This window comes from Asterias amurensis, chromosome 18, assembly GCF_032118995.1.
Source record: "Asterias amurensis chromosome 18, ASM3211899v1".
NCBI classification, from domain to species: Eukaryota; Metazoa; Echinodermata; class Asteroidea; order Forcipulatida; family Asteriidae; genus Asterias; species Asterias amurensis.
In genome coordinates, this window is record NC_092665.1 from 7,480,854 (window position 1) to 7,494,940 (window position 14,087).

Below are 14,087 nucleotides of genomic sequence, written 5' to 3' on the forward strand. Positions count from 1 at the left end.
GGCTGTTGATAGTATACAAATATTGACTGCTTCGAGTGATATGGTTAAAACTATGACTCCCTCGGCTAAGAGCCGAGCCGAGGGAAAATAGAACGCTCCGGGGATCACCGAGGGAGTCATAGTTTTAACCATTGCACGAGTAAAAGCAGTCAATATTTGTTTTATAACACCCCAAACATTTCTAAATACTGTACTTTTAAGTTACAGACCTGAATGCTACAATCCACGGACGACGCGAATACAGATTGCGAAAACTTCTACTGCATGCTGCATGTAGTGTTATGTAATCCGAAATGGTTACAGACTATTCATTTGTCATCCTCGTACACGCAACGGACGTCTGGGTACTGCACGCCGTGTGATAGTCTTCGGACTAGCGCACGGCAAACCGATGCACTATCACACGGCCGTCGTCTAGTAAAACTAAGACATATCATGGGACGCGCTCTAAACCAATGAAAAGGCAGATTATTGGTAAGGGGTGTTATAATGGGTGCGTTCGTTTAGCTTCCCTGGGTCGACCCCGGTGTGCGGCGTTACTTTTTTCCAGGACGAACGTGTGTAATTATCTGCACACGTTCGTCCTGGGAAAAAAACCGCCACAGACCGGGGTCGACCCAGGGAAGCTAAACGAACGCACCCTATAAAACATTGTGAGAAACGGCTCCCTCTGAAGTAACGTAGTTTTGAAGAAAGACGTAACTTCTCACTACAATATTTTAATTGAATTCAAGACTTCAGCTGGGGTCTCAAATTCAAGGCATCTGAAAGCACAACTGTTTTTTCTTCCTTTATTTTCGTTTGCAACTTCGACGACCAAAGCTCTAGTTTTCAAGCCCAAACAGGTTTATTATTTCATGCATAATGTTATTTATTGCAAACATAATTCAACAAAGATCACGACTTGCCATTTTCGTTCTCGTATATAGGTCATGATACTGGACACTATTGGTAATTGTCAAAGACCAGTCTTCTCACTTGGTGTATCTCAACATATGCATATAATAATAAACATGTGAAAATTTAAACTCAATTGGTCGTTGCGAGATATTAATGAAAGACAAAATACCTGGTCACACGAAGTTGTGTGCTTTCTGACGCTGGACTTCGGGACCTCAAATTCTACATCTGAGGTCTCGAAATCAAATTCGCGGAAAATTACGTCTTTCTCAAAAACTATGCGCTTCGGAAGGAGCCATTTCTCACAATGTTTTATACTATCAACTTCTCAGTATTACTCGTTACCAAGTAAGGTTTTATGCTAACATTTACTTTGAGTAATTACCAATAGTGTCCACTGCCTTTAGTGAGAAGGCAACAATCAAACTATATCTAAACCCCTCCGTATTCCCCCAGTGATACTCACATCACACTATATCCATAACTATGATTTGTATAAAAGAAACTATTGTTCAAAACTTATTTCTGCTTGGAAATAACTGGAATAAAAGGCACTTTCAATTGAATAATACTCCCAATTTGTAGAAATATGCATGGTATTGCTCCATTATTGCCAATGTACGGTGTTGAAAAACTGAGTAAAGACTTTTGAATAATACTCTACGCATTGTTAGAAGCTATAATTGACAATTCCTCATCTTCAGCTCTCTTTCCTCATCTTGGCTATAGTTTACAAAACGTAAGTGCCCTTTGCAAAATGGCCTTGCCCTTACAAAGATGAAATTCCAAGCCAGCGGCAACGGATATGTCTCCATTCATTTACGGTGTGTAATACGTTTTGAGGCCTTCGACTATTTCTTGAATGATTCATTTAAAAAGTAGCAGAAACTTGAGGATAATTCACAAAGGCGCCGTTCGCCTTTCTGCAACACTGTTATCGAATCCCCTGGAAAAAAATACGACCATCTCCCTCACTCCGGATTTATCGAGTGTTAAATCCACTAGGGGTCGGGCAGGGATTTACGGCTAGCGCACAGAACAAACAACCGGCTCACCGGACCCAGCTACAGGCATGTTATTAACCGGATGCATTCATAATTACGCATTGTACTATTTTGTGTCCATAGGGTATCCCACAATCTCCGTCTTGACGAAGTACACAATCACATGGTATTAAGAAACAGGAGGTCTTTTTCAATATTTCAATCACAGATTTCCGTAGGAAGATTCTTCTGGGACATGATATTCAGTAAAACTCAGTATGGACGGCAGCCCTAGGGGCAGAGGGATGGTTGGCCGTACACGGAAGGGGTGGGCGTCAATGGCAACAACAAGAACATTTTGTCATCTGGAAACTTAGTTCCCCCAAAACACCATTTGTGTTGCAAACCTCATTTTATTGCACTTTTCTTTAGTAAGTTCTCGTATTCGTACTTATCAACCCGAATAGGCCTACTTGATAATCGGCTGTGGGGCTCGGTCCTCAAAATATACAGCTGGTAGGAAAGTTGGCCGTACACGGTACAGCACAATTTAACTTCGTTAAAATCTATTATTTCGTTAATCCACTTTTAAAATAAAGTGCTTGACCTGAAGAACTTGAAAACAATCCCGCTGAATAAAGTTCTTTATCACTATATAAACAAGCTTTATTTTTGAAATACTAATTTGCGAGCTTAGATTAGAGCATACAATAGCAAGCCAAATTTTGTTTTCTTTAAGGAAATAAAAATCGAAGTCTTACTACGGAAATATCTGCTTTGACATTAAAATACTTGAGTTGGTATTCATCATTTTCAAAGAAGTACTCGAGAGAAATTTATTTTGCCGTAAATGTAATTTGGATACTTGTACACTTCTGATTTTTTTTCGTAATTATCGAATAAAAAATCAAGGTCCCAACTTCAAGGTTTTGAAAAACAAGAAACACTTGTGCCGTTACGGCGTGCGTCAAAATGACAATACTTTGACGTCATGTCTGAGAGTTTGCTTTGTATACCTCCACGCTGCAACAAAGCGGCTATACAAAATGGAGCTCATCACATGAGTGATGACGTAGTGGAGCTTTTCGCAAATCTTTCAGAAAAGCACTAGATAAGGGTATTCGAAATAATGTTGGGTTTTTACACAATTAATATCTATTTATACTCAAATAACTAAATTTCCTTATTGACTGAAAACATTTTAAAAGAAATTCAGAAAAATTCACGACTTGCCATTTTCGTTCAAGTAGTCCTTTAATTGATTTTAAAGTTTAATCGATCATCTAATGGGGTTGAAACAAGTATAATGAAAATATTAATAATTAAAGGGAAAAGATCCAGCGTTAATTATGTAACTATCTAATCAAATAGTTTGCAAGTCCATGGAGGTAGACGGTAGGTCATACGGGTAGACTTGCTTCAAGTCCCGTTCTCGTACGAGAGGTCCCTATATATCCGCCGTCAAAATATTACGGGTATGTGGTACCGAGAATGACACAGGTTGGGGAGTTTTCTGATGTTAGACGATCGGACTTTCACTGGATTGGGACTTGAGTCTAGTCTAGGTAGTGGGTGTTTACTGAGTGAGTCAAGCATCTTTATGGGTCTCGGGGCCCATTTCACAAAGCAACAAAGCAATAAAATCCATCACACGTTAGTATTACTATAGTGATTTTTATTGTGACATCCCACTTTACTAAGCAACCACGATTGATTTGCAGTTGATATCAATCTTAGCTCTTTGTGAAATCGGTACAGCTTCAACTTAGATGGTGCTCAATCAAAATTGCATGAAATGGAGTAGACTTGACTCAAGTCCCAATCCCTTGCCATCGCCAGAAAACTTGTTTTGTGGTGCTCTGCATTCCCCAACCTGTACCACATTCGCTACATTTCGACGGAGGATATGCTTAGCACTAGAACCGGACTTGAAACAAGTCTAGCAATGGAGGGGTTTCAAGGTTTGACCAAAATATTTCATAGGACCTTTTAGCTCAAAAATGAACACAATGCAACACTTTGTTGTGCAAAACACAATCCGTATCAAGCACAAGAGACAGCTAATACACATTGGGATGGGGGTAAACGTTTCCTTTTTTTACCTCAGCTACATCTTGTATATAGATTAACTTTTTGTGTTAAGTTTTTGTGATATATTTTGTAACTTTTAATGTATTTTTTTTTTTATAACGAATCCGACCGTATGTGGTTGCAAATAAAATGATCCTTTATCCTTTTAACATACAAAATTTACTTGTAAAATATTTCAGATTATTATTTGACTTATCACATCTTGTTTACTTGCTTACAATGAATAAGGGAATAAAAGGATAGTGACGAATTCTTATAAACGGCCGTTTAAAACTGGCAGGGTCGTTGCCGTGTGGCAAGGACCCTGCATATATTTGTACATTGACTACAGCAGTTTGATGCAACACGCTTGCTTAATAAAAATAAAAGTAATCGGTTTTTACATGTATATAGCACTTTTTACACCCAAAGGGCATCTCAAAGCGCTTCCAACATTAGTACCCCTGGTCACTGGGCCATTTTCATTCCTTAAACCATCTCAGCTCCCTGGGGAGTATACAGCCTGTGCTGCCAAATTTGTATTGTACTAAGCTAAATTGATCACAAGAACCATCTCTGCCCTCACAGCTACACATACCCCTGGGTGGAGAAAAGCAATAACAGTCAAGTGTCTTGCTCAAGGACACAAGTGTCACAACTGGGATTCAAACCCACACTCTGCAGAACATAATCACCAGAGCTCGAGTTCAGTGCTCTTATCCGCTCGATCAGGAATATTCAATGGAGTGAATGTTGAAAAGAGACTCACAGCAATGAATAACACAGATGTAGTAGTAGGCTAGCTTCAACGCTATCTCCATGGCAACATAAACAAGCTCAAAAGCCTCCACTAGTTGAGTTCAGACTGATCTTTCAGCTGGTATCTACACTGGTGCACCCAAGGCAAGGCTTCGCGTGGGAGAAGATGTCTCTCCTTTGTAGACACACCGAAACGAGACACCGGCTTGACCAGCGCTGAGGAACTACGCTCCTGCATTCTGGACCGGTGTGGCGGTTTCAGTCTTCCGCCGTGTTCAGTTTTCCGGGTTACGTAGTCGGTCATATCTGCACGTTGTTCGAACGGTTTTAGCTTTCCGGCGTGTTCAGTTTTCCGGGTGACCTCTCAGATACCGCCGCGAGTACCCTGGCGAGTAATGTAGTTCTCTCAGCATCTCAGTGACCCCACATTGTTTATATTACGATTCTTTTCTGTGTAGTCACATAATCTCTTGTCCAATCTTTACATGTATTCATGGGAACAACTTCAGGCAGGTCACACTCTGCTTGCATAAAAAACAACTCATACGATCCATGCGTTTGCCACTAGTTGCACTCGACTCGTGGACGCCGCCATGACAGCTACCGGAGGGTAACGGATAACTCAATACGGCACTAAAAATGGACTACTTTCGCTTGCTGTGCGCAGGCATCGCATGACGTAATGCTACCGTATTTGGTCATTCGGAAAACTGAACACAGCGGAAAGTTGAAACCGCCACACCGGAACATCTGAAGAAAAATCACTGAGCAGGCTCGAGCTTCTAGATGGCGCTCGTTTTGATTGATTGATTGATCTACACTGGTAATGCACTGGATAACGTTTTGCTTGCTGCTGCTTTGCAAAGTTTGGAGAAAAACTTGAGCCCTGTTTGTCCGCCAGGAATGTAACTCACTATGTACCTAGTGAACAAAGTCATATAAAAATATTATAAATACATGAATGGACTATGGAAACGGTTTGCATATTATATTAATAAATACCTTGGACGGTTTCTGATTGGTCAAAGCCCGGTCACGTGTGGGAGTGTTAACGGTGGCATAAGGACCGGCTTTGGAAATTAGCGAATAAGTGGCCCCTAAATCAGCGTACATTGTGTAAACCTTGCGCGTTGCACTGTATCGCATGCTTATTTATTTCCATGTTAGTTTCATTGCAACTTGGACATTATTAGTCGTTTAATTCGCTAAAAAAAGGTATTATTAATGGGCTCGGTCCGTTAACAGCGCCAGCCACCAACCCGGTCATTACCACGCAGTGAAGACCAGGTCCTCGCACTGTTATTCCCTAATTAATGATGTGAAGTTTCATCCAATAACATGGCTTGACAACATTGTTTATAAGCAAGATCAACAACATAAAGAGCAAGTTCAAGTGTGCACCATGGTTAACTAAAGGCTGACCATTTCGACTTGAACCCGGGCTCGTCGAACCTTGGTTGACTGCTGTGGTCGACCATTTGGAACCAGCCTCGAGCCCATGGTTTCTTCACTGGTACCAACAGAATGTTCCATTCTAGAATGTGTAAAACGCAGAGGGAAACCAGTGACACTATAGGGAAAAGGCGGAAGGTTGACTAGACTTCCAAATGAGTCGTTCGAGTGAGCGCATCACTGCGCATGTACGTTGCTGGTCAATCACGGGTGGACTGATGTGCGCACTCGAACTTGCTCACAGAATGACTTGATTTAAATAGGGTCGGTCAAAGTAACCCTGCCCAGCATGAAACTTGCAGGATGGTTTCACAGGGACTCAATGGCTTTCAAACTAATTGATTATGGATTCTAAGGAATATACCCTTCCCATGAAATATGTGAATTGCACATAGCGCGTGTGCACTAACGTTTTTGTTGGCAAAATGAGGGAACATCGCTCTGTTTTGTACACGGCTAATGGCTGCGTGACGCAAACGCGATCGCGCGTCTGCTCAGTGCACAACTCTTTGGCGTTTGCCAACCAACAGGGTCTGTACATATGCGTGAATGTCATTAGCATATTTCATGGGAAGGGTCCATTGGGAAAAGTCTACTGAAACTCAATAGAGTCAAGAATTATAATACTATAATTTCAAATAAAACAGAATTAATTTAATTGGACAGAAGTATTTCATCCGATTCTAGACATCTGACAGGGGAGAATTTGAGAACCTGATACTATTCTATTGAAACTTACCAAAAAAGAGCAACAACTTGACAAATTGCACAGACCGCGGTTGGAATAGTTGCTTGTTTCTGCAAGAATAAAACACAGAATACTTTAAAATAAATTGGGACCTTTAGTACAAACTACAAACAGAATCTGAATGTTGACTTTGCTTCCCCCCCCCTCCTCCGCCCCCACTGTTATGATGTGGCAATATTTGCTACCCAGCTCGAGGTAAAATATTAGTATTTGCTTCAATTTGTTTGTGTTAGCTTAACCTACGGAGCCACTGGCATAACTAGACACTTTCATTTTGGAGGGGGAGAGGGGGTGGGGGACAATAAATAATTTGGAGGGCTTATACAGTACTCCACAAGTTAATTACAATAGTTGTAAAAGTTGATGTGCTGAGCCCCCACATTCATGTATTATGGATGGTCTGAGATGATACAACATGAAGCATGCAATGCCTAACTGCAGAACTTACCAACTACTACTGAAAATTCTGATCAATTAAAGGCAGTGGACACTATTGGTAATTACTCAAAATAATTATTAGCGTAAAACCTTTCTTGATCACGAGTGATGGGGAGAGGTTGATGGTATAAAACATTGTAAGAAATGGCTCCCTCTGAAGTGCCATAGTTTTCGAGAAAGAAGTTATTTTCCACGAATTTGATTTCGAGACCTCAAGTTTAGAACTTGAGGTCTCGAAATCAACTATCTAAATGCACACAACTTCGTGTGACAAGGGTATTTTTTCTTTCATTATTATCTCGCAAGTTCGATGACCGATTGAGCTCAAATTTTCACAGGTTAGTTATTTTATGCATATGCTGAGATACACCAACTGTGAAGGCTAATCTTTGACAATTACCAATAGTGTCCACTGCCTTTAAGCAATTCCATCCATTTGTTATGATTAGTGGGGTTATGAATTTCGTAGTCTGGTTTGAAGAAAACTGTTGCCATATAGGATTTTATAAAGTGCTTATAAATAATCATAGTTTATTATTATTTGATCACATTCAGGGCAGGGTGTGGAGGTGGGGCAAGGGTTCAAATTGATGAACACACAAAGAGCAATAAGCTACACAGAAGATGTGTTATGAACATCTCAATTTGTTTAAGGAAAAACACCATTAAAGGGTCTATGTACTTTTTCCTAACAACAAACACAATTTCCACAGATTTACATTAAACTTACACAGTTTGAAGATGAAAGTAGAAAGCTTCCCTTGAAATTTTACTCACTGAGGTGCTGTAGTTTTTGAGAAATGAGTAAAAGTAATAATTTTCGTCTCAGTTTTAGCATGTAAAAACGTATTAACCAGTTATGCTATGGTTTTGGTATAATATCATAACTGGTTAAGGGGATTTTACGTGCTAAAATAATTTTGGTCTCATGAGACCAAATTATTTTGTGACTTGTTTTACTCTTTCTCAAATACTACACAACCTTAGTTAGTAATATTTGAAGGGAAGCTTTTCACTATCATTATCTTCAAACCCTGTAAGTTTAATGTAAATCTGTGGACATTTTGAAAAAGTACCCAACACCTTTAAGAGCATTCTGTGTTTTAAAGGCACTGGACACTTTTAGTAATTACTAAAATAAAATGTTAGCATAAAAACTTACTTGGTAATGAGCAAAGGAGAGCTGTTGATAGTAAAAAACATTGTGAGACACGGCTTCCTCTGAAATAATGTAGTTTTTGAGAAGGAGGTAATTTCTCACTTGAATAATAAACAACTTCAGCTGAAGCCTTTTATTGTGATCAGAAAGCACACAAATGACAGAGTAATGCAACAAGGTTGTTTTTTTCTTTCATAATTCTCTTGCAAATTCAATGACCAGTTGAGCCCAAATGTTCACAGGAATGTTCTCCAAGTGAGAGTGCTGATCTTCCACAATAACAAATTGTGTCCAGTGCCTTTAAAGCCATTGGACACTTTCGGTAAACAGTGTTGTCCAAGGCCCACACTTTGTGTATCATAACTTATATATAAAGTAACAAACCTGTGAAAATTTAGGCTCAATCGGTCATCGGAGTCAGGAGAAAATAGCGGGAAAACCCACCCTCTTCCGCACGTTTCGGCGTGTCATGACATGTGTTTAAAATAAATCTGTAATTCTCGTTATCGAGAATTTATATTGTTTTAATGTTTTCTCAAAAAGTAAAGCATTTCATGGAATATTTCAAGAGAAGTCTTTCACCATTACCTTCTGTAAACCCTGTAAGTTATTTGTAAATCTGTGAACTTTTAATTTTTTTTCTGTACCGAAAGTGTCCAATGGCTTTAAAAAGCAAATTTGAATGAACTATTTTGAAAATCTGGAAACTACGGAAGCACTGATTGATTTAGATTGGATTGAAACTCACCGCCATAGCAAAATATAAAGTTAAAAACATGGTGGTGAAGTACACAGTTGTGAATGGCAGACGCTGAGATGAGAAGAGGTGCTTGATGTGGTACCAAGGCCCCCAAAGAAGGGAGAAACTGTAGAGTCAAATTAAACACAAGGATATTATACAATCAATGTACATGTTTGTCGAGAAACAATAATAATGATAGGAGTAATAATTTGGGAGGCTAATCATCCTTACTTGCAAGAGCTAAATTGCTAAAGAGCTAAAGGATGCTGCTACAATGTGTTCGAGAAGCAGCCATGCAAGGGCGCCTTTGGCAGCCAGCCACATCAACCCAATATGTCCACGGAGCACAGCCAGAGATTGAAAATGTGAGATGGGGGGGGGGGCATGTGCCCCCTGGGCCCCTCCCCCCTGGATCCGCGCCTGAAAAACTATTTCATATTATTATTATTCAGAGTCCTCGGAAGGTATTAGTACAATTTAAATGAGACAAATCTACACAGTACATCAGTGTCCGTTTACACCAGCGCTTGATCTGATCCGATCGCCTTTTTGAACCGGATGTTTATTGGCAGTGACGTCACCAATCCTCACAAAGAGCTCAAAGGCAACATGGGAAAGATCACTGGTCACGTTAACAGCGCCATTTTTGCCTCAAGGTTAAAACTTAGTCTGATGCCAATTCAATTGTATAGCAATTAATGTACCGTTGTTGTAAAGTTGTTGGAGAAACCCGTCAAAACATAGTTTTCGAACCCAAGTATCAGAGGCTCAAAACAGGTCACTGGAAAACACAAGTTCATAGTGGGTGTAATTAAGCCAGCAATTTAACATCCTTGAATGTACAGCATTGAATCACATACCTACTGATTGTAAATAGGCTTCCCATGGTATACAGCAGAGCAAATTTACGTGCTTTGACAACAATAAATGGAGCATAAACACTGGCCAATACAAAGCAGAATGCACCAGCTGCCAGACAAGTCATGAATCCAAGTATCCTTTGTCGTTTACTCTGCAAGAAAAAAGAGACAAATAATAGTTGATTTTTGTTTTAATAATCAGTTTTTATTTAGCGCTTTATCTCAGCCCAAAGGGCGTCTCAAAGCGCTTGCAACATTATTACCCCTGTTCACTTGGCCTTAAATCATTTCTTAAATCATCTCAGGGTCATTCCGTGTCAAATCACCCAAAAAAAAGACAATTTTAAACCCTACCCTCTTAAAATTTGCTCAAATTTTTTTTATGGGATAATAATGGCTCAACAAGCTCAAATTTCAATTTTCAGCTCTATCCGATAAACGGTTTTCGTGCTACAGCATGCACTTTCTCGTTGATTTCGGTCAAAATGCGCCTGACCTCTGACATTCAAACAACCATAAATCGGTAACCATTGGGTCAAATTTGTTGAAATTGGTGTCTTTTGAAAGGAAATTGCATAAGCTTTCCAAATCTGCCATTACTTTTTTTGTAGGAACATGTTTAGGTTTAGTAACCTTTTGACCTTTACTTTGACCTTGGATTTGACCTTGTGGATCACGTGATCTGGAGATGAACTTCGGTGAAAATTTACTCCCATATGTTTTCTCAACAATATAAAAAAATTAGAGATATAGTAATTTTGGCTTGATTTCAGGCTCCGCTCAAAGTTGCCCTACTTGCCTATTCCTATTCAAAGTACATGTACATTACATACATGTCCATACATATGTATATCATAATGTTGCTAGAGGTCCACTAGCCTCACTTGATATACATACGTATGGACATGTATGTTATGTACATGTACTTTGCGTAGGAATAGGCCAGTAGGGCAACTTTGAATGGAGCTTGAAGGCAAGCCAAAAATATCATATCTCTAATTTTTTGATATTGTGGAGAAAACATATCGGGGTAAATTTTCACCGAAGTTCATCTCCAGATCACGTGATCTACAAGGTCAAATTCAAGGTCAAAGTAGAGGACAAAAGGTTATCATACCTAAACATGTTCCTACAAAAAAAATAAAGACATATTTGGAAAGCTTACACAATTTCCTTTCAGGAGACACCAATTTCAACAAATTCGACCCAATGGTTACCGATTTATGGTTGTTTGAATGTCAGAGGTCAGGCGCATTTTGACCGAAATCAACGAGAAAGTGCATGCCGTAGCACGAAAACCGTTTATCGGATAGAGCTGAAAATTGAAATTTGAGCTTGTTGAGCCATTATTACCCCATAAAAAAAATTTGAGCAAATTTGAAGAGGGTAGGGTTTAACCCATTGGGTGATTTGACACGGATTGACCCCTCAGCTCCCTGGGGAGTATACATGTACAGCCTTGCGCAACAAATGCGCTACTCGGCTAAATAAATCACAAGAACCATCTTAGCCCTCACAGGTACCCATTTACCCCTGGGTAGAGAGAAGCATATATAGTGAAGTGTTTTGCTCAGGGACAAAAGTGTCATGACCGGGATTCAAACCCACACTCTGCTGAACAGAATCACCAGAGCTGGAATTCGGTGCTCTTATCCGCCTGACCACGACACTCCATAGACCTGTCAAATATAGCCCATACTGCCAATACACAATGTACTCTTAGCCCTAGAGCATGTCTGGGCTGCATTTGTCTCAGGCCAGGAACATGATATGAATTGTGACACTATTTATAAGGTTTGGAAATCTTTGGGAGAACAATAATGGTCAAATCAAGATATATCACAAGTTCTAATATCTTTACCAATGTTTTTAGAGGCATTTCCTGAAGTTGAAATAAATCTCAAGCGATATCAGGTCTAATAACGACAATGAAGTAGGTGTGACTACAGACATGGCAGATTAACCATCCTGGTCAATGTGCAACAGTCTGCCCAATCCATGCAACATACTCACTAGGCATCCATGGACGACTAGTGAAACTAGTTGCGACTATGACACAAGCGCGACTAATTTTTAATTTTCAAGATGCGCTGTGGCAATGTGTACCACTAGCGCAATATGGTAAAAATCAAGCTGAAAGGATTGAAGGATCATGTCACTGATGTCTGATTGTGTTTTGTAGGTAAATTGTGTTGTCGTGAATAGTTGTGAGTGATACCAAACACCAAACAAACTATTTTTTAGTAGTCACAACTATTTTTTGTAGCAGTCGCGACTATTTTCTGTAGTAGTCGTGGCAGCACAATTAACCAAGTAGTTGAAAAATGGTAGTCGCGACTGGACTTATGATTTAATAGTCGCGACTACGACACTAGTCGCCCAGGTCCAATACTCACCAGGGTTGGACAAAATGGATCTTTCTGAGCCTGATTAAACCATCCGTTTCCATCTTCCTCAGCAGGTTTACCTCCAGCATCACCCGATGACGTTAACATTGTTTCACTTTCTTCTTCATTCTTGCTTTGTCTTGCACTTCCAGACCACCAGGATGTAACTGAATCTAGTGTCTTTTTCCCTGTTGCTGTAAAACTACTGGATTCGTTTGATGTTTCTTTATTAGACCCTGAGAGGTAGGACCTCAGGTCTGCATTCAAGTTTGCCATCACTCAGTTCTGAATGCACATCTGCTTTGATTAGGGACAGTAATGCAGCTCACACAAAAATGAAATGTTGAAGTAAGTGAAGTTCGGGCAGCAGTCTGGCTGGCGTTGTTCAATGTTACTAAAGTTCATGAATGACTTATATCAGGTCACTGATTAATGTTGTCATCATCACCAGACTCCTCAGAGCATGGGCTGAGCATGGAAAGAAAAATGAAAGTAGTAAATGTCCAGAGTCAACTTAAATTAATAATAAACATAAAACTTATAAAAGGCGCATAGTATCTGGAAATAAAAACATTCAAAGGTGCCGGGTGGTAGCAAGCTGACAAATTGAACAGAGAGGTCTTGTTGGGGTTGCGTTTGAATTTGATTGTTGACACTCGTCAACTTAGTTGCGATAACGTACATGTAACCCTCCTGCCGACCGCGCAACATCAATGGTCTTGGATCAAGACTACGGCAACACAGTTACCGGGATACACAATGCACCACACGCAGCGCTGAGTCGTTGACCCCGGTGACGTGCACAAACAGCCGAAGCTCCGCCCCCCTCAGGTTCGAATTTTCAACCTGGGTCTTTCGCTCGGGAATCTGGTAGGTTTTTGTGCCTTTTCTTCAAATTATTTCCTAAATGGTGTTTTGAGTGATATTGTAGAATTCATTAGACATTGAGGATCAAGTTCGTGTTTCTAGAATTTGTGTCATGATTTTCAAAACTGGTAAAAATGGAGCAAATCTGCTGACTAGCTGTCGAAATTGTACGCTTTTAACCATTTCGCCCTGCACACATTGCGTCTGCTTCGTAACCCTCCGGCTACGCCGTCGGCAGTGAGGGTTACGTTATCGCAACTATCGTCAACTCATCTATCTTGCAAGGAATTCCAGAGAAAGTTGTATGTATTACATACATGTAACTAACATGACTAACTGTCTCTGAATAGTGTACATATAATATAACCGTTCACGAGTTCCTCCACAGGACAGCAACACAAGTGAAGTGTTTTTTAGTACAGTTCAGTATTATGAGTATATAGATAGACAGTCTGATTACTTAGAATTAGAATAGAATTCTGTGGGGCACAACAAGTCTACCTGAACATGCTAAATAAGAAAAATACATCCTTACTTTCTGTCCTGATGATTCGGCGTTTATTCTATCAACAGTAAAGCAGTCAGCAGTGACAGTCAATCTCAAGTTCCAACATCATCTAAAGTTTTGTGTGTGTTGTGTATGTGCGGTTTTGCAAGTTCATGAGGGCGCCCTACCGCTAAAATCTGCGCGTGTTAGTCGGGTGACCAGAATCTTTTAGGAT

The 14,087-nt window shown here is 40.0% G+C and overlaps 2 protein-coding genes across 3 annotated transcripts in view; both read right to left on the minus strand.

Annotated features, from left to right (window-relative positions):
- LOC139950452 (nuclear receptor subfamily 0 group B member 2-like) overlaps positions 1-14,087 on the minus strand; it is a 110,464-nt gene that overhangs the window by 43,945 nt on the left and 52,432 nt on the right. The gene's annotated exons all lie outside the window — the stretch shown is intronic.
- Positions 2,375-14,026, minus strand: LOC139950888 (uncharacterized). 2 transcript variants are annotated; one of them, XM_071949732.1, is made up of 6 exons: positions 13,901-14,026; positions 12,508-12,966; positions 10,112-10,263; positions 9,258-9,375; positions 6,904-6,962; positions 2,375-5,633 (listed from the first exon to the last, which is right to left on the minus strand). In XM_071949732.1, the coding sequence occupies exons 2-6, from the start codon at positions 12,772-12,774 to the stop codon at positions 5,528-5,530; spliced, it is 702 nt and encodes a 233-aa protein (XP_071805833.1). In that variant the 5' UTR covers positions 12,775-12,966; positions 13,901-14,026; the 3' UTR covers positions 2,375-5,527. The 2 variants fall into 2 exon arrangements, with proteins under 2 accessions (XP_071805833.1, XP_071805834.1); XM_071949733.1 differs by having other exon boundaries at positions 13,867-13,999.